The sequence below is a fragment of the Pezoporus flaviventris genome, unplaced genomic scaffold, assembly GCF_033815535.1.
Source record: "Pezoporus flaviventris isolate CSIRO_AGI_PZ_B2104156 unplaced genomic scaffold, CSIRO_AGI_Pfla_v1 ptg000031l, whole genome shotgun sequence".
Classification (NCBI taxonomy): domain Eukaryota; kingdom Metazoa; phylum Chordata; class Aves; order Psittaciformes; family Psittacidae; genus Pezoporus; species Pezoporus flaviventris.
In genome coordinates this window covers 54545485-54571639 of record NW_026892579.1, presented here as the reverse complement: position 1 = coordinate 54571639, position 26155 = coordinate 54545485, and the positions used below count along the sequence as shown (strand labels likewise).

Sequence of the window (26155 nt, the reverse complement as noted above, 5' to 3'; positions counted from 1 at the left end):
GGTTCGATGGGGCTTTGAGCAACCTGCTGCAGTGGATGGTGTCCCTGCCTGTGGCAGGGGGTTGGAGCTGCATAAACTTTAAGGTCCCTTCCAACCCAAACCATTCTGTGATTCTATGACTTCTAGGAAGGAGCTGCAGTGGGGACTCTGTTAGCAATGTGTCCATAGAAAAGAAGCATCAGAATATCAGGTGGGTCAGTACCTGAAACAGCACACCTGTGTTGCTGAATAACCATTACAGATGAGACTACACACTAGTAATTACTTTCAGCTTAAGTGAGATTAAAGGGAGATCCTTGATAAACAAGCAAATCTCACAGAATTCATTTCTCTCCCTGCAATAATCCTCTGTAATTATGAATAAATGCTAGACTTGCTAGAACACTTGGCATTAAAATATTCTCCACTGCACAAATGGATAGAGGCTCAAATCTCGGGAGAAGAAAATAGTCAGTGTGCTTACTGTATCATTAGCAACTCAAAATCATTTGCATCTGGTTGACAGCTGTGTCTACAGCTCAATGCTGGAACAAACAGCTTTTTAACTCTTCAAACAAGGCTTGTCCCACTTTTGACAGTGGGTCACAGCTAGCAAAAGGGAACCCTAAACCTCAGAGAAACCTTTGGGACCTGCTACCTAGAAACATTTAGCACAACTGAAAAATAGTATCAGGTCTATGATTCTATGACATCCATTTGCAGCAAGAGCCATTTTGTTAAACTGTTTCTTTAAAAGCCTCAAAGAACTCTACCTAAAGTGGTGCTAGAGTTTGGAAACATACCACAGAAAGAAGGTGAGGTGGAAACTGGAAAGCTCTTTGAAGTAGTGCAGTATCCTAGGACTAGGGGACGCGGATTAAAAAAATGATTCATAAAAGGTTTTTGCTCAGACACTGGGAACTTTGTGGAACACCCCGGAGGAGTGGTGGGTCCAGCAAAGTTAATCACATTGGGAAAGAGACTACGTAAGTGCACAACTGCTTAGCCAAGTAATCACTCAGCTGGGATAATGCATGGGTTGATTGTTCCTGTGCACAGGGCTAATCTTAGCTCTATCAGTTATTTACTGAAAGTGCAATCTGGATACCTTCACTGTGGCTCAGTGGGTTCCCAAGGTTTTTGTTGGCACAGTGAAGAGGAATCTCCTCCTCTCTTCACATGTGATTGGGTGAGAAGCTGTGCAGTCCTTTTCACAGGGACCCACACAGGAACTAGGCATTTACCACGCTAATCCACTACTTGTTCACCAGGCTCGAACTAATGATAGTCTGGCCAGTTTCACAAGTTATGGCACATCAGCTGAATTGAGGTAACTACTGTGAGCCCATGAAAAATGAGAGGTGGTATTAACAGAGATTTAACCAAGAAATGGGCCAAACACTGCCCACAGATGACTACTGCTGCCTCCTTGCTATTGCTTCTACTGGTGTTTGTTAACGCACGGAAATTTGACCACAGATCAAAGATTCTGAAAACATCTGATGCCAGATGTGTCGAAGGAAAACATGGGGCAGTCCTAACACAAGTCAATGTGCAAAACTGTACTTCATGGTGGAAATGCCTTTCTTTTGCCAGTTGCTGACCAGATAATCCTGAGAACCCAAAATCAGACAGATCTAGGCACTCTATCCCTGGAAGTGTAGATGCAAATACATTCATTACTTAAATGTTCTATAGGATATTCATACTTTTGCACTTGCACCCCCATTCAGTCATCTAAATCTCTTTTCAGACCGAAGATCCTTGAAGTGATAAAATTATATTTCATCACAATTAATTCTTCCTTTTCTGTGCAAAAGTGACAGATTCCTCTCAACCTTGCAGCTGTATTTAAAAGCTCTTGAACAGACTCTTGACCAGATTCTTCCCATTACAGCTGAGTAACATCCCCAAGACTTACAACCTATTTTACAGGTGGCCACTAATCTGCTCTGTGCTAAAAGGACACAAAGTAGTGCTGCTGTAACTACAACTGGACCAAGGTCAATCCAAGAAAAGCCAGAAGAGCAGCAAAGTGGGTTTGCCACCATGTTGCTGAACTATAAGGATTCAGGCAGCTTGAAGCACAGGCAAAGTGAGCTTGCAAAATACACAGACATATCCTATGTTGCAGAAAAATCAAAAGGTAAGCAAAAGAAAAGCTTACGCCTGCCTGGCCTGCTCAATGGGATCGTAGTTGTTGAGGTAGTTGAATCGGATGGTGTCTGTAGGATGCCTGTCTGATGAACGCCATGGTGGGAGCTCTTTTTTCTCTTTTTTTGTCCTCTTTCCTGGCACAAAAGATTTTGCTTCTGGGATGTTGCTTCTTATCGGCTGCACATTAGTAACTACAAACTCATCCTTTGAAGGAGTCTAATAAGAGAGGTTAAAAGAGAAAATAAATTTTAGCCTGTAAAGGAAATGAGATTTATTTTGCCTAACTTTAGGCTTCTGAGAATTGGGTATTAACTCAAAATTAGTCTCTCCAGGTTCCATTATGTTCAATGGACAGAAATAGACACCTTGACAGTGTGTGTCATCACCCATGTCCCATAATCTATATTAAAATGACCTGAGCTGCTTTTGAGATGCATTGGCGTCTCTCTATTGACTACAGAGAAAGTCTGCGGGGGAGTTTGCTTAAAATTAGAGGGCTGAGTTTGGAATTCAGGGCAGAATCTTCCCTCACAGCCCTGTAAAGTAGACATGGCATCAGTGAATCTCAGGAAAAAGCAATGGCTACCAAGTAATGTTCCACCTCCCCAGAATGTCCCTGACACCTTTGAAAAGGAGAGAAAGGGACAACACCAAGGGCTGTAACAGGCATAAGGGGTGTTTTTTTAACTTTCCACCAGGTAAACTGACTCTGAAATGTCAGCAGGGGTGCTGCTGGGTACCCCATCTCTTCTTAATCAAGTTGAGACAAGGTATCAATTGATGTATAAACGGGGAAAAGATAGGGGAATAGCCTCGAGTGCTGGAGAGAAAAATATACAGGATTACTCCAGAACATCCTGAAAGCACAGGAGGTTGACCTTGGTGATTGCTTCTCCTAATTAGTGAGGTTTTCACTTCCCACACCTACCAGGGATGGATGTTGGGAAACCAGAGCACATGGCAACACAAGAGTTTAGATTCTAATTTAAAATGATGAATCTACTATTTTACAAGTGGAAAGTTACAGACAGATAAAGAGGCAAAGGTGTGAGGAACCCAACCAGCCCAAATTTCCCACTCGCCCCAAACATCTGTAGCAGTAGTAGGTATGTACCTTTGGTCTCGTGACATGCAGCTCTTTCACCATCTCAATGTAATGTTTCTTCCAGATTCCTTGCTCAAATGGGGTTGGGGAGAAGTTGATGTACCAGCCGAAACGCAGGCATTTCTTCATCCAGAGCTGATCCAGTTCAGACAGGTACTTCCAGTACCAGCTCACCTGTGAATGCCTGGTAAGTTGGAAACCTTGGGGTCTCAAGCATCCAAACTGGCAGCTAGAGACTTCTGTGCTGTGGATGTAATTCTCCTACCTCCTTAAACTAGTACAGTTCTTCAGCATTGTTTATGTCCCATTTAAACTTTTCGTTAAGCTTTTTAAATCATTTGAGGCCTTCATAGAATCATAGAATCACAGAATAGTTAGGGCTGGAAAAGACCTTAAGATCATCTGCCATGGGCAGGGACACCTCACACTAAACCATATCACCCAAGGCTTTGTCCAGCCTGGGCTTAAACACTGCCAGGGATGGAGCATTCACAACCTTCCCGGGAACCCATTCCAGTGACTCACCACCCTAACAGGAAAGAATTTCCTCCTTATATCCAATCTAAACTTCCTCTGTTTAAGTTTTAACCCGTTACCCCTTGTCCTATCACTACAGTCTCTAATGAATAGTCCATCCCCAGCATCCCTGTAGGCCCCCTTCAGATACTGGAATGCTGCTATGAGGTCTCCACGCAGCCTTCTCTTCTCCAGGCTGAACAGCCCCAACTTTCTCAGCCTATCTTCATATGGGAGGTGCTCCAGTCCCCTGATCATCCTCGAGGCCCTTCTCTGGACTTGTTCCAACAGTTCCACATCCTTGTTATGTTGAGGACACCAGAACTGCACACAGTACTCCAGGGAGGTCTCACAAGACCAGAGTATAGGGGCAGGATCACCTCCTTCGACCTGCTGGTCACGCTTCTTTTGAAGTCCAGGTAGATGACATCAACTGCTCTACCCCTGTCCATCAGTTCTGTAGCCCCATCATAGAAGGCCACTAAATTGGTCAGGCAGGATTTCCCCTTAGTAAAGCCATGCTGGCTGTCACCACGCACCTTCTTGTTTTTCATGTGCCTTAGCATGCCTTCCAGGAGAATCTGCTCCAAGATTTTGCCAGGCACAGAGGTGACACTGACTGGTCTGTAATTCCCTGGGTCATCCATTTTCCCCTTCTTGAAAATGGGGGTTATATTTCCCTTTTTCCAGTCATCGGGAACTTCACCTGACTGCCATGATTTTTCAAATACGATGGCCAGTGGCTTAGCAACTTTGTTTGCCAGCTTCTTCAGGACTGGATTTCATCAGGACCCATGGACTTGTGCATGTTCAGGTTTTTAAGATGGTCTCGAACCAGATCCTCTCCTACAGTGGGCTCAAGGTCTTCATTCTCACGGTCCCTCCTTCTACCTTTCAAGGCTTGGGTGGTTTGGTCAGAGCCTTTGCCAGTGAAGACTGAGGCAAAGAAGTCATTCAGAACCTCAGCCTTCTCCAAATCCTGTGTAGCCAGTTTTCCTGATAGCTTCCAGAGGGGGCCTACGTTGTCCCTAGTCTGCTTTTTATTCGCTACGTACCTATAGAATCCCTTCCTGTTATTCTTAACATCCCTAGCCAAGTTTAATTCTAACTAGCTAGTCCCTAGCTTCATCGACAACATCCCTTACTCTTCCCAGGCCGTCTGTCCTTGCTTCCAATTTTTATAAGCCTCTTTTTTCCTTTGAATTTTCCTCAGGAGCTCCTTATCCATCCAAGGAGGTCTCCTGGCCCTCCTGCTGCATTTCCTTCTAGTTGGGATGCAACACTCCTGAGCTTGTAGCAGGTGATCCTTGAATATCAACCAAGAGTCTTGGGCCCCCCTGCCCTCTAGGGCTATATCCCACGGAACCTTACTAAGCAGGTTCATTAAGAGGCCAAAGTCTGCTCTTTTGAAGTCCAGCGCAGTGAACTTGCTACACGCTCTTCTCACTTCTACTCAATGAGAATACAGTAGATGGAATAAACCCTTTGTTTCCACTGATAAAGCTTGTTCCAGCTTAAGGACATGTCATCTATTGGCACTTCCATACTTATAATAGCAGCTGCCCAATGATATGACACAAGTAACAATGGAAAGGCCTTTCTTTCTAAGTAGTCAATTTCCTAACCTGTCATTTCCCTGCCTGTGAATGAATAGCATGATTTGCAGCCACATAAAATGTGAAATGCTGGAGAAAGACAGTACAGCAAGCTTTAAACAAGCTGAGGTTTTGATATATTCATAGTTCTATAAGGAGTGCTATGTTAGGGCAGTAATGGTGTCACCAATATCTGAACTTATTCATTCAGAACTACTTTGGGCATCGCCTCATAGCACTTCGTCTCATGCAGATGTATTTTTGGAGTCTTAGCCACTTTGCACAAAAGACTGAATCCTAGGCACTGTGCTCAAAAGCACATCTGTAACTTCTCTGCTTCTCCACGTCCAACATTTTACCTTCAAGGATTTCTAAGGATCTGGTTTTCTTAAAGCATCATGTGCAGTTCTTTGCAACTAGCACAAAGCCAATATTTTTCAAAACAATTAATGATTTTGTACACACAGTGCAAGGTACTTTAAAAGAACATGATTTTCAGAAAGTACCAGGCCTCCTCTTTGGGAAGAATCAGTCTTGTGCCACATTTTAGATGCCTTAGAGCTGAGTATCCAAAATTACTTTTCACTTCTGCAAATCTTGGCCAATCTAGATTAATTTAGGATCTGTGGAAGTGTTGCATTCAGTCTCACACAAGCATCACTAAGAATTTGGCACCAGGCTGCCGAGTCAGAAGATATTCTTGCGTCATGAACAGCACTGGTATGTCGTTGCTGACAACTAGTGCTATTTCTTTTCTTTAATCTTGCTTGGCCTGATTTCTGAACCTTAGGTACGTGCTGGGTTTTTTACCTGTGCACATCGACAAAGGCTCCGTGGATCCAGGAAGGAAAAGATGTATAAAGACAGGACTCTAGGAAGCCTTGTGGTAAAATCTAGAGCCTCAGTGGGGACTCGATTCTGTAGCTGCTTGGCACAGAATTTCTGCTGTGATAGGGAGCAGCGTTCCAACAGGTCCACCAGGATCCTCCGCCTCTGACCATCTGTCCACTTGTCAAACTGAAAAAAGGAGTTTCAGGTTCTGAGAAACCAGAGATTCAGCTTCTTAAAATAAAGCACACATTTAAGGCAAGAGAAGCTGCATAAGCAGCAGCTTCTGGTGACTCATTCGAGAGCAAAGCACGTAGGTACTGGGAACAAATGCAGAGGCTACATTAAAAGAAACTCTAAAGCCACGTAACATATGATTTATAATCCTCAAAGGATCCAGAATGGCCTAGTCCAGGACACACTCATGCTCACAAGTCTCTTTGCTCCTGGGATCAGCTCTGAGACTTGGCTTTAGTCACGGAAAGAAGGATACTCAGATGTGTGTTTACAGGATTGGGTCCCAAATTGCAGTGAGTTTGGTGCTGATTCCTCATCTATCCTGACACTTCTATGGCTCCCACTACTGCAATATTTTAGTGCCTCACAATATTTAAAGTATTTATTCTCACAATCCCACTGCATTGGAGAGAAATTCCTACTGCAGAGGAGCGGAGAAAAGAGAAACAGAATCAGCTGCCTATGTCTCACAGGGAAAATCTGAGGCATAGATCCATCAGCGTAGTAAGAAAGATTCTTAACAGCATTTCCATGCTTATGACGGGTATCTAAAGAGGAGGATTAAAACAGCTGTCTGAAGAAATGAGCCTCAGGTAACCACACAAGCATGTATCACTTTGCTACAATGGCAACAACAATGCTTCGTTGAGCAGAGCGGGCCGAGCTGTGTAAACTGGGTGGGAGCAATGGTGGCAGTAGCTGGTGTTTAGCTTGTGTTGATAGCAGAGGATGGAAAGGGCCCTGTCAGCACGACTCTCCTGGGAGGAGACTGACCTCACACCACAATCTGTGCAATCTGCCTCAAAAACCTGCAAGAGCAGTCCTGGCTGCGAGGGCAGAGCAGAGTGCCGCGAGGCAGAAATTGTCAGAGGACCACGGCGGCTGCAGGCAGGATCCGCTGGAATCCCCAGTGGGAACTGCAGGCAGCAGAACCACAACACGGTTGAAGATGGCTTTCCAGAGGTGAAATACGGGGTCCAGAGAAGTCCTGCTTCATCCTTCTTCCTAGCACAGCAAGAGCAGCCTCGACCCCAAGTCACCTCCTTTTCAAAGGGAAATTTGAACTGGTTGGGGAATTCCCCTAGTTGGGGAATTCTGCTTTTCCCTGTTTGTTTCTTTCTCACGTGTTGGCCATCCCCAAAACACACACCCTGCTTTCACAGGACTGTTTCCTGAAGCCAGCTATGGAAAGTTGGTAACTTGCTCTCCACAGGTTAAATCACACCGCATTAATTTCTGCATTTAACCCCAGGGGCATTTGAAATCCTTCGTTAAATGTGACCTCCAAAAATTAAAACTAATAAGAAAAAATCATGCAGTTCTTATATATACTTTTTATTATTACAGGTAAATGATTGAATGTCCAATGTCCCTGCCCTTCCCTTTCAGAACAAAACAGACTAGAAATTCAGCTTTTTTCTTTCTCTCTGCTCTCCTCCTTCCTCAAATCTATGGTCAAATGCAGGACTGGCAGAATATAATTTAAAATATACTATGCAGATGAAAAGTAATTGAGAAGTAATTTCTTTCCAGATCATATTAAAGAACCCTTTATTTCTTTCTTTATTTCTACCTGGATGTATTTAATTCCAGTACTGGAGAATGAAGTCTAAGAAGTAGCTCTTCTCCTTCTTGCTAACACCTCTGCAAGACCTTGAACAAAGTCAGCATGAAGAAAGTGTGGAATTGGCATTCCGGTGATCCCAGAGAGGTGAAATGCCAAACAGAAAAAAGCTTCCAAATGTCCGTGCCTTTCCAGACACAGACAGTAAATTAAGGAATACACCCTCTTCCTCCCATCCCTGTTTTGCATATAAATTTCACCTCTAATGACATTCAGCAGAGTACTAAGGAAAAACTGAAGCTGGACCTTTGGATTTGGGGCTTAGAAATATGTTCCCTGAGAATAAAATCAGACAAAGGTGTACCAGAGGAGGACACAGGAGGTTCTGCCTGTCCCCTTCTGACCCTCAGATTGACATAAAAGGTTTTCTCTGTCACATGCTAAAGGGGAAAAGCGGCTGCTGTGTACACTCCCCATTCATGATCACAGCTACATCCTCTTCTCGTTAAAACAATCTGCAATTATCAATTTGCAAAGATAAATTTCTCCCATGTATGTTTCAGAGACAAGGGGTGACTGGCTTATTCTCTTTCACCCCAAGAAATTAAGTGAACTAATCAAAGCAAATCTAGCTTGTCTTTTGAGACAGAATATTTAACTCTTCCCATTCTGCCATCAGTTTTACAACAAAGCAGTTCCTTCCAGCATCCTTAACCTGTGTTTACACTGCAAGGGAATCTCCATTTAAAGCAGCACTGCACAGTCAGGAGCATGGGAACACATAGCTTCATCTCTATCGCATTCAGCAGCAGCCAAGTAGTTAAGTAGGCATAATTTGTCTCTTTTCCAGTATTAACAAGCATATCCCCATCCTACATTTGGCTGCCTTTCTCCACAGTTCCTCCCCTTGTGTGTGATTACAGCAACCCAACCAGTTGGACAGGATTCCTCTTTTTAAGGTGCTACACCTTCTCTATGCACAGCTAGGAACACTTTTCCCCTTTTCTGTGCCTTTCCCAAAGCCCTGGTGAACAATGTCTCCCCAGGGACTGTATGACATAAGGCTAAGCTGGCAACGCAGAGTGCTCAGTGCCTGCTTCTGCGATCAGTTTACAATTAATCCATGAGTGCACACACGCAAATAACACAGCCTGACACCACAGGGAGAGCCCAGGACCTCAGTGCCGAAGTACAGAGGCTGCGCCGCTTAACCTAAAGAGGCCCCTCTCTGCTGTAGAAGACAAGCTGTTTTACTGACTTGAACTATCCACTGAAATGGGACATAATACTCATCTCCAACCCAGCACGTCAACCTGAGTTCACAGGGTTACAAGCACATGCAGGCACCCCTCCATTCTGCATATGTAGGAATGAATTCTCTAGTCATCTAAGCTTTTATGCAGAATGGCTTGCAAGTAGATGGAGATGATTTACCTAGGGAAAAGCAATTTTCCCCTCCCTTCCTCCCTACCTATCTTCTACCAGACGGATGAAGGGATGTGTTGGTGACCCAGGACCTGAGTGAGAAGGGATGAAGCAGGCAGGCACCTGATATCCTTAAGATACACTAACCCACCCAACCAAATCCTAAACATCTCTGCTGCCAAGCAGCTCCATGTCAGCCATTACCAGCTAGCCCCTAGGATCTGTTTGGTTTTGCTTTCACCACTGTAGTTACACAACTAATCCTGAAATTTTGCAAGAGAAGACTCCTGCGAAGACTGTTGAGGAAGGCTTGGTGGGGGTCTGCAGTGACGAGGGGTGGGGTTAAGCTGCCCAAAGACCATTGCCCTGTGTGGTGGGGTGTCCTGCAAAGCCTAAAGCTATCACTCCAAGGATGAGAGTTGTCTTCAAGTCCTGCATTGTATTTGCTGTGATATGAGAGATAGATAATGAGACTGAGAGCTAGATAACACATATGCCCCCACTATTGTATTCACACCCTTCAAAAAAAAGGTGGCTAGATTTAAACTGTGAATTTGGCAAGGTTCCTGGCCAGGCTAATGTCCAAATTGTGTCTGAACAATGACTGGAAAAGTGCTACCAGCCCAGGCCAGAATCGTGCCAGGGAGAGTGCGAACAATTTCATAGTGTGAATGAGCAAGTTTCAGTACCTGGGAACACTCGGATGTGCTGTATAAATTACTAACAGAAGATGTAGCCCACAGGGTGAACTGAATCACTGTCTGTGCTCCCCTGACTTGTCTACATCTCATTTGGCTATAACGGAAGCTGAGATGCTCAGCTCACCTGGAGACGTTGAAGCTTAGGTGTCTTAATCTACAAGTTCAACCCCAGCTTCACTGTCAACTTATTAACCTGTGTGTCAGCATGATAGCACTGAACATTAAGGTAGAGCAAAATACTTTTATGTTTTTTGAATTAATGGGAGGAATTTTTGGCTTGCAGAACACTGCAGAAAAGGAGGCTGAGAGGCAGCATGTCAAGGCATCTGCCCTGGGTGCAATACAGACTAAAAGCAACTAGAATGAAAAAAATTAGCAGAGATACGTTAACCCTTGCACAGTTTAACTGTCAAAAGCATTTCAACTGAAAGACAGCAGCACAATTTCTCTTCTATGTGCATCTGGATACTTGGGTAAATGAGTTGGTATCCTGGAGGTATACTGGAGGTATAAATGCCTTCAGTAGGATCAAATCCTGCAAATATGCGTGCACGGGAACAGCTGCTACATACCACCACTGCTTTCACTTCATGCAGCAATACCACTTTGTGGAGCTCAGCACAATCTGAAACAGCCAAAAAATTGTAGAGGGTCCCATTGAGCATCTTGGATAGTGCAAGTGATGGCACAGCCAGTCCCATGCCCTTCGGGACTGCCCAGCAATGCAGGAACAGAGAAATGACAGCCCTTCAGGTGAGCTAGTTCATTGTTTCTCAACCCATGTTTTATGGATCACAACAAGCCTGGGAGACATCAAAGATGTTCTATGGCACAACTAGAAAAAAATAACTGAATGAAAATGCACATACATAGTCCCTGGATGCATGCAAATAAAATCACAAAGATAAAATAAAATGAACAGTGAGCAGCCAAAGTTTAATCATTATTTGGCTGTCAAGGAAAACCGCTGTGGCAATGCCACACAAGGCAACCTGTTCTGCTTTCCCAGAAGGTTGGATGGTCCTTCAGTGTAAAAATGTTGAGAAACACTGAGCTGGTTCATCTTCTGCCACAAGGCAGGATCCACTCTACCTAAACCATTCCTGACATCGGTTTGTCTGACCTGTTCTCAAAAGACTCCAGTGATGGAGATCCCACCCCTGACCCCTAGGCAAACCATTCCAGCAGTGAATTATCTGTAGCACTGGATTTTGCTTATGTCTAAATTGCCTCTCCATCACTGCAATACAAGTCCATGATTTCTTATCCTATCCAATGTGAACACTGAGATCAGATCATTCCCTTCCTCTTTTTGGACATCCTTTGTGTGTCATTGGAAAGATATTATTACATCTTTTCTCCATCTTCCCTACAGTAAAAAGATTATTTTCATATTTTTCTGGACCTGAGACTCTTCTCACATCTGACTTGTTCTCAAAAGCATATCCAATTGGATCTCAGCTTTCTCAAAATGCAGGGAGCAGAATGGAGCATGGATCTGCCTTTCATACAACCCTTTGGGATATTTCCCTTTATTACAATTCTAAGACACTCTCAGCTTGCATTGAATTTGCAATCCACCATAGTTCCCAGCAATTTTTAATGGATTTTCTCAATTCTGCAGTTTTTGTAAATGTCTTTCTTAATATGCAGCACTTTCCACTTGCCCTTATCAAACTGCAGATCATTTAATTCTGATTTTTACTCTCCAAAAGCCATGAAATTTCTCCAAGCCTGGTATCATCTGCAGATGAGTATGTACTTTCCATTCCATCATCCAGATGTTACTGAAAAAGCTTATCAATTCTGGACTTAGGACAGACTTCTTCAGCCTTCCAGTTTCATAATAAAGCATTTACAACTACATTGGCTGTGGGTTCCCAGCTATACAACTCCCCCCTTCAACAGTTCCATCTAGTCCATATTTCCTGAGAGCACTTGGAGAAGGTCATGTGAATCAATGTTAAAACTCCTGCCCTGAGCACTGTGATTTCTTGACACAGTTTCTCTCAAACTCAAAGTGCCCTAGGCTTTGCATACCAGATACTATAGTGCCACAGGCTTTGAAGGGAGTTAAGAGCAGCTTTTGTGCTTTCTGCACCCTTTGCATCAGTATGACAGATGACAGAAGCATAAGAGAATTAGCTCTACGGGAGCGTGATGAGAGCTCCTGATCTTGTGTCATATGAAGGGTCAGAAATGTAACCTTTCAGAAGATGATTCAGCACTCTGACGTGTGTTTGGAAGAAGTATTTCCAGATTTTTGGTTCTTTCAGTGAGGGTTCTAATGGAAACATTTTTGCCCTTTTGCTGGTATATCCCATGGGCATTTAAAAACATCCAACAGTGTTCAGAAGACAGGTTTTAGGTCTGTCAGTTACTGACAGTCATGCTAAAAGGTGTTTTTTGAACAACAATAATTCAATCATTTTGTTTTCTTGGTGCCTGTGAAATTCCTTGTTATCAAAATGCATGCATGTCAAGAAGATATGAAGTATATTTCCTATCAAGATGAATAAAGCTTATGAGCTTCAAATCAAAATACTTGTCTGTAAAGACCAGTTCACATGCAAAAAATTTCCACGAGTGACCTATTAGGCATAAAGACTAAGCATCATAGTTCAAATAAATTTACTGTGCAAATACTTTTATAAAGCATCATTTCTATATTTCTGTTTAGCTTTTGTATCATTTATGACCATATAACTGGTTCTTTGATTCTATTTACATAAGACGTGCACGGGGCTCAACCATACGGTTACTACTGAGCCATATTAATACTTTCAGCTGAATCATTTATTGCAATAACATCCCTGAATCTATATACATTTTTCCACAAGAGACTGAGCAGACTACAGCCGTTTTCCCATAGTGGCTGGATAGTACATGGATTTTCCCATATAAAAGAAAAAACACAATGTGATATTTAACGGGTGAGCTTAGGATTCAGGCAAATTTTGTGTCCTTGCATGCTCTGCTATTGGCTTTCAGCATAGGTCAATTAGAGTTGTATTCCTTTCAAGCAGCCCAGTACGACTCCCCCCTCATAGGCTGTGGGAAGAAACAGGCGCCCCCAGAGGGCTGATCTTTCGTCCTACAGTAAGTGAGACGAATTACCTTCTGGAAGCACTGTTTTCTCTCTGCTGACTCCACAAAGAGCTTGTGATGACCAGACTAGACAGGCTTGAGTATTATGTTTCAGACATAGACACCCGGCCAGAGACACCCCAGCCTGACTGCCTAACTTGCAATCATGTGTGGTTAGGGCAGACAAATCCCATCTCATGTCTTTCTGTGCCTCATTTTTTCATCTACAAAACAGGGTGACAGCACTTTCCTGTCTTATGTTTGAGCTGTGAAGATAATGACAACAAAAAAATGTGAGGTGCTCAGTGGTTACAGTATGAGGAGCCATATGTGTGCATTTGGTAGATAACATGCCACTAGTTATGGGTTTCAAAGACCTGCTAGCAGGCAATGGCAATACCTAAACATCCAGTATCTTCTTTGAAGACTTCACAGACCTTTTTCCAGGGTTTCTTATCCCATTTCAGGTGAGATATGATTTCCCATGTTCAGAGCTTACAGAATGTGGGCACTGAGGAAATTTACACCTTTACCTTCCTCAAAAGTAGAGCAGTTACAGCTCACTTTCACATAAAGAAATGAACCCGTTTTTCAAAATAGAAAGGTTTTACATTTCCATTATAGCAATCCCTTCCTCAGTTCAGAAATATTTAAGTATAATATATATATTTAAACATAACATTTAAAGAGAAAAGTTTACCCATTTTCCAAGCAAGGCTCTTCTTTCTTCAAATATCTATAAAACACACACACAAATAAAATTGAATATTTAAAAGGGATTCAATGTATCCTAAGAAAAATACATCTTGAAAACCAATCTACAAAATATAAACTGAATCACTGAATGGAAGAGTTTGGAAGAAACTTCCATATTCAGAGCAGCCCTGTGGAGAAGGACTTGGGGGTGTTGGTCGATAAGAAACTTAACATGAGCTGGCAGTGTGAGCTCGCAGCCCAGAAAGCCAACCATATCCTGGGCTGCATCAAAAGGAGCGTGACCAGCAGGTTGAAGGAGGTGATCCTGCCCCTATACTCTCGTCTTGTGAGACCTCCCTGGAGTACTGTGTGCAGTTCTGGTGTCCTTAACATAAAAAGGACATGGAACTGTTGGAACAAGTCCAGAGAAGGGCCACAAGGATGATCAGGGGACTGGAGCACCTCCCGTATGAAGATAGGCTGAGAAAGTTGGGGCTGTTCAGCCTGGAGAAGAAAAGACTGCGTGGAAACCTCATAGCAGCCTTCCAGTATCTGAAGGGGGCCTAATAGGGATGCTGGGGATGGACTATTCATTAGGGACTGTAGTGATAGGACAAGGGATAACAGGTTAAAACTTAAACAGGGGAAGTTTAGATTGGATATAAGGAGGAAATTCTTTCCTGTTAGGGTGGTGAGGCACTGGAATGGGTTGCCCAGGGAGGTTGTGAATGCTCCATCCCTGGCGGTATTCAAGGCCAGGCTGGATGAAGCCTTGGGTGAGATGGTTTAGTGTGAGGTGTCCCTGCCTATGGCAGGGGGGCTGGAACTAGATGATCTTAAGGTCCTTTCGAACCCTAACTATTCTATGATTCTAAACCTGTGGAGATCCTTTAGTCCAGACTCCCTGCTAAGGTGTTTGGACTAAAGCAGGTTGCTCAAGGCCATGTCCAGATGGGTTTTGAATATCTTCTTTGATGGAGACCCCACAGCTTGTGTGGCACCCTGTTACAGTGTATGATCACCCTCACAGTAAGATTTATTTATATATATATATATTTTTTTTTTTTTCACTTAAATGCAACTTTCTGTATTTTAATTTGTGGCTGTCACCTCTTGTCCGTTCACTGAATGTCACCAAGAAGAGTCTGGCCCTGTCTTCTTTATGCCTCCCATCAGATATCTATATACATTGATAAGGTCCTCAATAAACCTCACTTCTCCAGGCTGAACAGCCTCAGACCTCTCAACCTTAATTTTTACAGCCTAACATTGGTTTTGTTCCATTAAGTCCACGTCTTCTACTGAGGATCCCAGATCTGTCCTCACCAGTGCTGAGTAGAGGGGAAGGATCACTTCCCTTGACCTGCCACCTACACTCTTCCTAATGTAGCCCAGCAAAATGGTGGCCTTCTTTGCTGGCTTGTGGTCAACTTGGTGTTCGCTGCAGACAGTCAGACCATTTCTCTAGCCTGTCAAGGTTCTTCTTAATCACCAGAACAATCTGCTCGGAGACACGGTAGAGTCTCCTTTTCTGGCATTTTCAATACACAACTGGATAGGAGGCTAGAGAATCTCATCTAGGCTCCTTTTCCCATGAAATGTTGGACCAGATGATCTTTTCAGGTCCCTTCCAACCTTGGCTGTTTGATGATTCTATGAACTGAGACAAACATCTAGCCTATCAATTACTCTTCCCAATTCTGTATCATCTACAATTACTTGCTGAGGGTGCACTCTTCCCTGTCATCCAAGTAGTTAATGAAGATTTTAAATGATCCCGGCCCCAGTGTAACCCCTCACGTACTCAACTAGTAACTGGCCTCCAGCTGGACTTGGGTTGCTGATCACAATCCTTTGAGGCCAGTAAGTCAGTTTTCAGTCCACCTCACTCTTCATTTGCACTTCATCAGTTCATCTATGAGGATGTTATGGTAGACAATACTGAAAGCCTCACTAAAGTCTGAAAATCAACCCTTTTTCCTGGAGCTCTCTTCTCTCTAGGACCACATTCTGTGTGATTCTTCCACATAGATCCTTAAAGAGGTCAAAGTCTGCTATCCTGAAGTGTGGGTTTGTGATCCTGAAAATAGTCTTGCTTTTTCCTCTAGGTATTCTGAACTCCATCATCTCCTGGTCACTGCTGCCAAAATTGTCCCTGACCTTCACATCTCAAACCAGTTCTTCGTTCTCTGTAAGTATGAGGTCCAGCAGAGCACCTTCCCTTGTTGGTTCCTTGATGACCTGTCTCAGGAAGTTATCTCAATGCACTTCTGAAACCTTCTGGATCACATGCGCCCACTGTGTTGTCCTTTCTGCAGCTACCAGGATGGTTAAAGTTCCCCACGAGCACCAAGGCCTGTGAAGATGAGGCTTCATCCAGAAAGGTCTCATCTACTTCTTCCTAACCTTCAACTCTACAGACTGGATCCTGTGGAAGGTTCCTTTCACTGCAGAAAACTCTCTAAAGTTCAAGGCTTCTGTGTGCAGGACTGTGAAGAACAGCTCTGCAGAGTGGCTGCAATGTGCTACTTCTCAGCTTCCTGCTTTGCAGCTGCTGCCCACATGATGTACCAACATAGTGCCCTACTCTCATGGGCATACAGTGATGTGTGATGTCTCATGTGCTTGCTGAGATCAGAAGCTTGGCTTCCTACCTCTTTATTTTAGAATTTTCAGTTCTCCTGAGTTGGAGACACTGAGTGCCTGAAATCTTCTAGAAAGGATACAACACACACAGCCCTAGTGATGGCTTCAATCTTAACGCAGCAAGACCCTTAGGAGTAACATAGTAAGCCCAATCATTGTTCCCTGGTCATTTTACAGTGATAAGTAACATGGAGGATGATCAGTAGCAAAATACAGTGGAGGACTTATGATGTTGACCTTTATCCATAGGGAGCTAGACCTGCAAGCACTAGCACATGGCTTCCCACTACCACAAAACTGCCTTCTGTACTCAGGATTGTGACCTGGGAAGTGAAGAAATGCTGTACATGATTTTTCCAGAAGACAGATCAAAGAGCTTGTAACTGCACATAAAATCAGCTATTAACCACAACTAGGAAAATATGTGTGATCATTATAAACTCCAAACATGTTATTGATATGACAGCCAGCAAAGAAGGTTCCTGCAGAGAAAGATATTATCAGTGTGGATGTCTGGTGCAACAGTTGACAGTATTAGCTCTGTCTCTCTCAGCAGGAGTGTCTCTTGAGAGGGGTGGAAAATGACATTTCTTTTATTTGTATGTTTTGCTTTATTTGCATGTGGGACACTTGGCAGTGTAAAAAAAACAAACTTAACAAGCAGAACTTGGAAAAGGATTTGCCCAAGAGAGTGATGAATAGTCAAAGATCTAAGTTTGGTGTGGGATAATTCAAGAGAAGCAGGAAGCTATTTATATAACTGAAAGCAATGTTAATGGTCTTTGATCAAAGAAAGACATATTTGCTTTCAGCATTCTTGGAGATACATCTGAGCCAGCCCAGTCAGAAAGTTCTGCCTACTCCAGGCACTTGGAAGCAATAATTAGCAACACAATGGCCCAAAATTGGTGTAATCATCCTCTGCCTTGATCAAGCCCATGTTTACTGTCCTCTCCTCCAAGGCCTTGGAGTTATACCTACAGTGTACAGCTGGCTGGCCTTGGACACAACCTGAAGCCTAGGTTGCTCCTAAGATCTGCCATCTCATCTCGATGTCTTCAGGTGGTTTTAAATAAGCTCAAATTCAAGGCTGCCTGGCAAATCCTTCCACCCCTTGCTGCAAATGCCACTGGTGGTTCTTCTACCCCACACCTGAATGACTGCCCAGTAGAAGGCAAATCATCTGACTTCCAGCCCTTCCTTAATGGCAGCACAGCACTGCACTCAGCAGGGCTGATGATGAAGTCTGTCTGGTTTTGTTGCAGGTGAGCAGGCTGCCCCATCGTTACGTCATTCTTGACTGTAGCACAACTTTGGTATATCTAATACTCCACCCTCTGTTTTTCTAACTATGAATGCTACATAATTTCAGTTTACCTAATTCTGATTTCTTGCTTTTCGTCTTTCCCTGATGGTGATCCTGACTTAAAAACAACCACGACTGCCTGTGTCCCAGTAGTAACACCCTGGATAGTCTTTTGTGTTCTGGGTAACAGCTTTAAACCGAAAGAAGGGAGATTTAGATTAGGTATTATGAGAAGATTCTTCCCTGTGAGGGTGGTGAGGCCCTGGCACAGGCTGCCCAGAGAAGCTGTGGCTGCCCCATCCCCGGCAGTGTTCAAGGCCAGGTTGGACAGGGCTTTGAGCAACCTGGTCTAGAGGAAGGTGTCCCTGTCCGTGGCAGGGGGTTGGAACCAGATTATCTTTAAGGTCCCTTCCAACCCAAACCATTCTAATTCTAACAGCTGTTGTAAGGGCAGAAAACCAGAGATGGAGGCAGCAGCTGAATGAATTCTCACCACTCCTGCCCGTCATTACCTCTTCCACTAACAAGTACATTTCTCAGCCATCTCTTTTCTCTATGCTTTCATCTTCTCACTGGTTTTCACATACCTCCCATCTATAAATTATTTTCTCTTTGTGTTTTCCCTTAACTCAAGAATGCAGAAATAAACAGAGATATGGTTCTATGAAAATGGCACCTTCTCACTCACTAGCTCCTTATATCTATATATCAATTGGATTATCTCCTCATTTCAGCTGTCAGCATTGACTTTGTTGGAAGTACTTTTTTTTTCTGCTAACAGTGCAGAGCAGGACACTGATATATAAAAAGAAGTTTCAGGGAGGTCAATGCTTTATAACCTGGATCAGAAACAAGCGAACATTTGTTATCATGAATTTAATCACTGAGCTTATGGTATGTTCTTTCCTACCTGGCACATCATTTAGCATTGGAGTATACAACAATTCAACAGGAACTTCTGAAAGTTTTGCTGCAGCCCAATGCAACATCAGACTGCTTAAGGAGCAGAGGATTAAGAAGATGGTAAGGGGTGGTTTCACCCCTATATTTATTTCTAATTAGATCATACTTTATTTCTAGTTAGATTAATACTAGCTAGATCTAACATGCAATGTTAGATCATACAGTGATGTGCATCTGTAAATATATGTTTTAAAGGGTGTAGGAGACAGACATTAACATGATTCAAAGGCTGCAGAATATGCCAGATTGAAAAGAAAACAAAGAGCTCAATCTGTTTAGTTTATCAAAAAAAGTTCAAGTGTTGGCTTGAAGCAGGGTAAAAGTCCTTCCACAAGGGAAAAATACTGGTTACAGGAGGATTTAATAAGCTATCAGGGGAAGATTTAAATAATGGATGCTCATGCTACAGGTATTCAGACAGGACCAAGGTTTCATCTTTTCATGGTGTAGGGGACTAATCATGAGAAAATTATTAGGGAAGTGATGAAATTTTTATTTTATAAGATTCTTAACCCCAAAGGAAGTCTGGATACCTTTGTGGAAGATATATTTTAGCCAAATTCTAGTTCCTGAACTCAAGACTGAGAGAACTGTGTGAAACAAGAGGGCCCAAGAAATCGAGGAAGCCAGGCTACCTGATGTAACGGCCCTCTCTGGATTAAATGCTATGAATCATCAAAAGACATTTAAACTGAATTCCAAGGGAGTAATATGCTCCTGGTGATACATGAACATATATAGTATAAAGAGTGGGAGGTTAGGAAACGCATCTTGTTATTTATAAATTGAGTGCATCACTTCAGTTTCCAAAATATCAAGTGAGGCTCATCGCTGCAAGCCTTAGCAGAGAAGCCAGGGCATGGGTACGGAGGCCTCTCCTACGAGCTGAGATGGCACACACTGGCCACTCAGAAACTTACTCTGACACTCAGTTTGCTCTGGTCTTAAACTAAAGCGTTGTGGTGCAGAAAAAGAATGATTTGGTAACTTTCACTAAGAAACTAATGCAAATTTTTTGTTTGAAAACAACTGATTTGGCAAAATAACAATACTTGGACTAAATACTTGTATACTTTAAACAATGTACATTAGAACTTCCAGTTTTTATGTAATAATATTTTTTATATATATGTATATATAATAAAGACTGTATGTGTGTTTGATATCTTCATACGTCTAATAGTAAAGCTCTTATTACAGTACTCATGACCTACACAGGCAGAGCATAAGTTAATTTTTTCTAGGACTTGAGAATTTGTGAAGTGAACTTGAGAATTTGTCTTGGGATTTGAGCACATTCCAAACTAACTGGACAAGATCCTGAGCTCTGTGTGACTTTGCCATGAGGGGTTGGACTAGATGATCTCCAGAAGTCCCTTCCAACCTCAGCAATTCTGGGATTCTATGAATTTCACTCATTTGCACAGAACTTGCCTTGTCATTCATAAGTTGAGAATTCAGTGGAGTCCATGTGCTCATCTTGGTCTGTAGCTTGGGGCCCTCCATGTTTCTAGGAAGTGCAAACGCCATAGACAAAGGAGACCGTGGGTCCACTGATGTCATCTGAACAGAACAAAGACCAAAATTATATCTGTGCTATTCCATTACAGTATGTTAGTGAAAAGCAAATTATTTGTAGAAGGAATCCAATGACTTCATAGCACAGCAATGATACAAGTAGAATTATTTGAAGGACAGTTAGGGTGGGGCCTTTTATTTCATGTACCCACAGTAACCGTGGCAGTAAAGGCCAGATTTCCCCATGGAACCTCTGTGTGCTAATGTCATATAATTAATTATGAAGCAGGTCTTCCCCATCACAACTGTTATCAAATAAGCCTTTGATTTTTGCTGCATGAGTGATCACAACAGGCTATTTGCAGCAAGCTAGAAAGTACATGAAATTTCTCTTTCCAGTTGTTGGCACGAAAAATTGAAGGTAACTTGTTCATCTACTTAAATGACACTACCTACATTTTTCCTGATTTTGATGGCATATAATGCCAGCTCTCAAAGGGCTGATTTGTTTCTGTAACACTTAACATAAAGAATGAAATCCTGAATGGTTGAGAATGCACTAAAATCTCTCAGGGTCCTGCGTTCAGCAGATTGGTTTTGAAGCATTGAACTGACTGCTGCTCTTTTAAACAAAAATGTCTATGTGGAGTAAATCAGACATTTAACTAAATTTTCCCTTGCCTTTTGTAACACCAAGTAAGTGGACTTTGTTCAGACATAGTAATTTCTTCATAAAGTCTTTTCCAAACATAGGAAAAGCTTTTTTTTTTTTCCTTCATCTTCTATCCTGCAGCAATTCATTATGCAATTCAGCAGATTATGTCATTGCTCACCTCAGGTATCCCATTTCCAGACTGGAGGCTCAAAATGCAGCAGCCTGACAACCAAGTCATTTCTTTACCACATTAAAAACTATCTCAGTTCCCTGCATGTAATTATTAGGCATTCTTTATGTAAACACTTCAGATCACTTTAAAGCTTCATGGTGGCAAGGCGAATAATGGGACTTTTGGAAAAAAAAGTAAAGGCAAATCCACTAAGTAACTCCAATATTGTGTTGCCCCAAGTACCTCAAAACCCACCAAGCAAAACTACATTTCTAGCTCTGAGGCTCACAAGACACATCTTCATGAAAGCCCAGTCCCCCATTCCTTACCCAGAAAAAATTCCTGTCTGTATCAATGGAAGATTAATTTTCAGACCCCACTGCAGGATCTGTTTGAGGACAACACCTTTTTTTATTAGATTTTTCTGTCTTTCTTTCCTAAGTTATTATGGAATCAAAGAAATATACAGAAAAAAAAATGAAAAATCTGTTCAATCTTTCTCTCTGCCCCTGGTGCTGGAGTGTAGTCCATAGTTAGGAAATCAGTTCATTACAAGAGTCTGAGATCTTTCTCTCTTCTTTTTTTTTTTTTTTTATTTTTTAATAGAGATCCTTAAATAATTTATTGTCTGCACTCTACAATTTTAACTTCCCACAGAAGCCACTGAAAGCTAAAAAACTTACTAAGATTTTAAGGCCTTACATTGTGTAGTTGGCCAATGTTAGAGGCTTCTTGTGCAACTGAGTAGGTGGTTTTGGGATATGCATTAAGATGGGATCACTTATTTGGTTTTGTTGTTTTTGTGAAGGGCCCCTGCCCTTTTCAATGCACAGAAATACAATATTACAAGCTAGAGAAACAGCTCCCCTGCCAAAAAAACAGGTTCAGGCAACCGTGTCCTGTTTTTCAGGGACAACCTTCTACATTAGTCACAAAACCATCATTTGTCACTGCAGCACACTCCCAATGCTGAATTCATGTTCCAGTTTCCCTATGCAGACGTGCTTTCTTGGTGTTGGAGCAGCTGCGTTCCCAAAGCACCTCCGTGAATTCCAAAGAGACAGTCATGTCCCTGGACCTTCTTATGTGCCTTCTGTGCCAAAAATGTGGCTCAGAACACACCTGGCAGAAGTCATATTCGCAGCTGTACATGCCATAGGACTGCCCGAATTCCACTTGATGTTCAAGCATGATGTGTAAACAGCACTTCAAAGGCAGGTACCATCAGGCAAAAAGGTGAGCATAGCCAAACATTTTAACTTCATACATGATGAGCCAGCCACGCATCCCTCCCTCGCTACCCCTTTGCCGACACAGTCACACAACCAGTGTCCTCTCTGCTCCTCATCTCCCCAGCTACACTCAAAATCGTGATGAAGGGAGGGAGGCAACCCCAAGTCCAACCTCAGAGGCATGTGTTTACAGGACGAATTCTTTGGTGAAATTAGGACCAGGTTGGATGGGGCTTGGAGCAACTTGGTCTAGTGAAAGGTGTCCCTGCCCATGGCAGAGGAGTTGGGACTAGATGAGCCTTAAGATTCTTTCCAACCCCGACCATTCTGTGATTCTAAGCTGAAAACACTCAACCAGCAAGAAATGTGAAATGAGGTTTACAAGAAATAGAACTTTAAATATATATAAGGAAAATGTTGGTTCACTAACCAAAGACAAAAAGCTATTGGCACATGATGCTAAGAAAAATATCTATTATCCTTTTTGTAGGGAAAATAAAAAGGCGATGTAGAAACAGATGATAGGCATAGTAAATACCAGTGCAAGAGAGATTTTGGTGAAAAGACCTAGTTTTGTGAGTATATACAATGTTTTCAAGCTGGTTCTGTTTGAGTAGGTCAAAGACAACCAGTTGCTTCAAAGCAGTTATCTTAAAAGATTTGCAGAGAGCACCTGAGCCCAGCAGAGTTTAACTGTTAAAAAAGAGCAAAACTGCCTGGGCTACTACAGCCAGAGAGTATCTAGGATTGTTCACAGTTTGAAGGAAAGGGTATACTGATTGAGGATCCAAGAGATTTGTGCTTTTTTGAGATGTATGAAGAAGACGTAACTTCACAGGGCAGGAAACATGAACGGCATTGTCTAACAGTGAGATGAGGTGTCCCTGCCCATGGCAGGGGGAGTGGAACTTGATGACCTTAAGGTCCTTTCCAACCCTAACTATTCTATGATTCTATGATTTCAAGATCGAAATCCTGCTGAAGCCAATGGAAATACTTTCACTGATTTTAGTACAAGTTGGGTCAAGCCCTTGGTTTAAAAAAATGTGATTGCATTTAAGAAATATTAACAATACACAATGATAATATCATATTAACTAAAGGCATTGGAATAATTTCCTTTAGCTGGGTTAATCTCTGCTTAGCCCTCTGGAATGGCATTCCAGAGACTGGTGCAAACCATACTCAAAATAAGTCCTTCAGAAGCAAACCTGCTTTATTAATGTTTTTGACCACATCTCTATGGCAGTAAGCCTTTGTGGTTCAAAAGAGCCTGGTGCACTCAGAGGTTTAAGGATATATTTTGCAGAGAAAGAGCCTAATCACATTAATCCATGTGACAACCATGGCACAGTCAAGGAGTTCAGTTGAGAATAAACAGAATTTAAATTAATCTCAAGATCAGACAGGAACGTAGTTTTCGTTATAAATTATTATATCAGCAATAAATAGTGTGATGATTGATGATATGGAAGAAATGCTTTAAACAGCAGTAACAGGAAAGCAAACTGAAGTGGAGGCCAAACTATAGGGCATTCAAAATGGAAAAAAAGTGTGGAAAAGATAATGTGAAAGAGATCCTCATCTGTAGAGGGACATCTGTGAAAATGGTACTGGGAGAAGGGCATGAGGGAAAGTGCATATTTGCAGTGATTTACAACAAAGAGGCCAATACTGTACTTCTCCTTTCCCTCTACCTAGCCCGTAAGTGACAAGCTGCAAAGCACTAGTATCACCCAGCCTTCCACATTTGTCACTGCATAGTAACACCCTGTCCTCCATTAACATGTCCTCTCTGGCTGCATGACATTGTCAGTATTCCACACTACCCCATCAATCTTCTCATGGTTGTCCCCAGTCCCATGAAGGGCTCTGTGACCTTGACACAGATGTTTGTCCAGCTGGCTTGGAGGATCTCAGTGTCGCACACTGCAGTGTTTATACCTTCTTCAGTGAGTGCATCAGAGCCCTCCTTCCTCACAACATGAGCCATGCTTGGTGCATGCTGGGGATTTCCATCTTCATAGAATCACAGAATTACAGGATGGTTTGAGTTGACCCAAAGACAATTTAAGACAATCATCCAGTTCCAACACCCTGCCACAGGCAGGGACACCTTCCACTAGACCAGGTTGCTCCAAGCCCTGTCCAATCGGGCCTTGAACACTGGCAGGGATGGGGCAGCCACAGCTTCTCTGGGCAACCTGTGCCAGGGCCTCATCACCCTCACAGGGAACAACTTCTGCCTGAGATCTCATATAAATCTCCCTTCTGCCAGGTTAAAGCCATTCCCCCTTGTCCTGTCCCTACAGGCCCTTGTCAAAAGCCCCTCTCCAGATTTCTTGTCAGCCCCTTTAGCCACTGGAAGCTGCTCTAAGGTCTCCTGGAGCCTTCTCTTCTCCAGGCTGAACAAGCCCAGCTCTCTCGGGCTGTCTCCATAGCAGAGGTGCTCCAGCCCTTGAAGCATCTTTGTGGTCTCCTCTCAACTCGCTCCAACAGCTCCACACCTCCTTATGTTGGGGCCCCAGCGCTGGATGCAGGACTGCAGGGGTGTCTCACAAGAGTGGAGCTGAGGGGAAGAATCCCCTCCCTCGACCTGTTGGTCACACTGCTGGTGATGCAGCCCAGGACACGGTTGGTTTCTGGGCTCAAGCGCACACTGCTGGGTCATGGGGAGCTTCTTAGCAGCCAACAGCCCCAAGTCCTTCTCCTCAGGTCTGCTCTCAATCCAGTCTACCCCAGCCCGTATTTGTGCTTGCCCCAAGCACAGGTGCAAGACCTTGCACCTGGGTCTGGTTGAACTTCATGTACCTTATATTGCTGTAGAAGTATGAGGGACTGTCATGTTCAGTTTCTCATTAACCAACACTCCCAGGTCCTTCTCCTCAGGACTGCTCTCAATCCAGTCTCTTAGTCATCCCATCAGACTCCCTCCCTGCATCCTATGGAATCTGATATCCCCTCCACATACCCTATGGAGTTTGTCCTGTCTCTGTTCCTCTGTATCTCTCTGTATTTGTGGGCTCCCCATGGCACTCAGCGTTTGTCCCTCCTAATGTCATTCAGCACCTGTCCCCTTGGGCCCCACTTCAGTCACAGCCCCTCCCCACACACCCCGTGTGCTCCACTGTCTCCCAGGGGATCCTTCCACCGCGGTGTCCCCTCAGCCCCTGGTCCCCATCGCGGCCGGGCCGGACCCCCCCTCACCTGCGTCCTCCCGCCCACGGGCGGTGCGGCCTACTCGTCCCGCCAGGCCGCTTCCCGTCGCTATAGAAACCGCTCCCCCCACACACCCCGGGAGCGCGCTAGCCAATCAGATCCCACTAGCGGCGGAGCCGTCGAAGCGGAGGTTCTGTTCTACCTAGCAACCAGCTCTGGCCGTTCGGATTGGCTCGTTTGTGCGGACAGGGAGAGGGGCGGGGCGTGGCGGCGCTGGGGGGCGTGGCGGAGGCGAGGGGCGTGGCGGACGCTGCGGCGGGGTCGGGCGCGGGGAGGCGCGGTCGCTGCCGCCGCCACCTGAGGCGGAGGAGAGGGGCTGGAGCGGCGGGACCTTGCGCTGAGGTAACGGCGGGGATCTGGGCCCCTGGCGGCGCGGAGCGGGGTGTGATGTGAGGTTGGGCAGGGGGTTTCCATCTGGGGTGTCGTTCTTTCACCCCTGCAGCGGCCGCCTCGCTCGCCACAGGCAGAGACACCCGTTCCCGGAGACGGCGCTGTGGGGGGGCGGCCATGAAGCGCCCTCAGGGCAGGGGAGCGAGCGGAGTGGAGGGTTAAGT

At 43.8% G+C, this 26155-nt stretch overlaps 2 protein-coding genes across 5 annotated transcripts in view; one reads left to right on the top strand and one right to left on the bottom strand.

Moving 5' to 3' along the window:
- The window catches only part of FBXO16 (F-box protein 16), a 36966-nt gene extending 11289 nt beyond the window's left edge, over positions 1-25677 (bottom strand). The window contains exons 1-6 of the mRNA XM_061461168.1: positions 25590-25677; positions 20240-20368; positions 13895-13930; positions 6163-6369; positions 3251-3415; positions 2147-2352 (exon numbers count right to left, since the gene is read on the bottom strand). Of these exons, the coding sequence (XP_061317152.1) occupies positions 2147-2352; positions 3251-3415; positions 6163-6369; positions 13895-13930; positions 20240-20368 (743 nt within the window). The 5' untranslated portion in view covers positions 25590-25677. The remainder of the gene's footprint in view (positions 1-2146; positions 2353-3250; positions 3416-6162; positions 6370-13894; positions 13931-20239; positions 20369-25589) is intronic.
- Positions 25678-25759: 82 nt separating this feature from the next.
- The window catches only part of FZD3 (frizzled class receptor 3), a 63184-nt gene continuing 62788 nt past the window's right edge, over positions 25760-26155 (top strand). For 2 of the 4 annotated variants that reach the window (XM_061461123.1, XM_061461120.1), the window contains exon 1: positions 25760-25780. The gene's annotated coding sequence lies outside the window, so the exon portion shown is untranslated. Of the gene's footprint in view, positions 25781-25829; positions 25944-26155 lie in introns of those variants that run through there. The other 2 variants (XM_061461121.1, XM_061461122.1) reach the window with 2 other exon arrangements.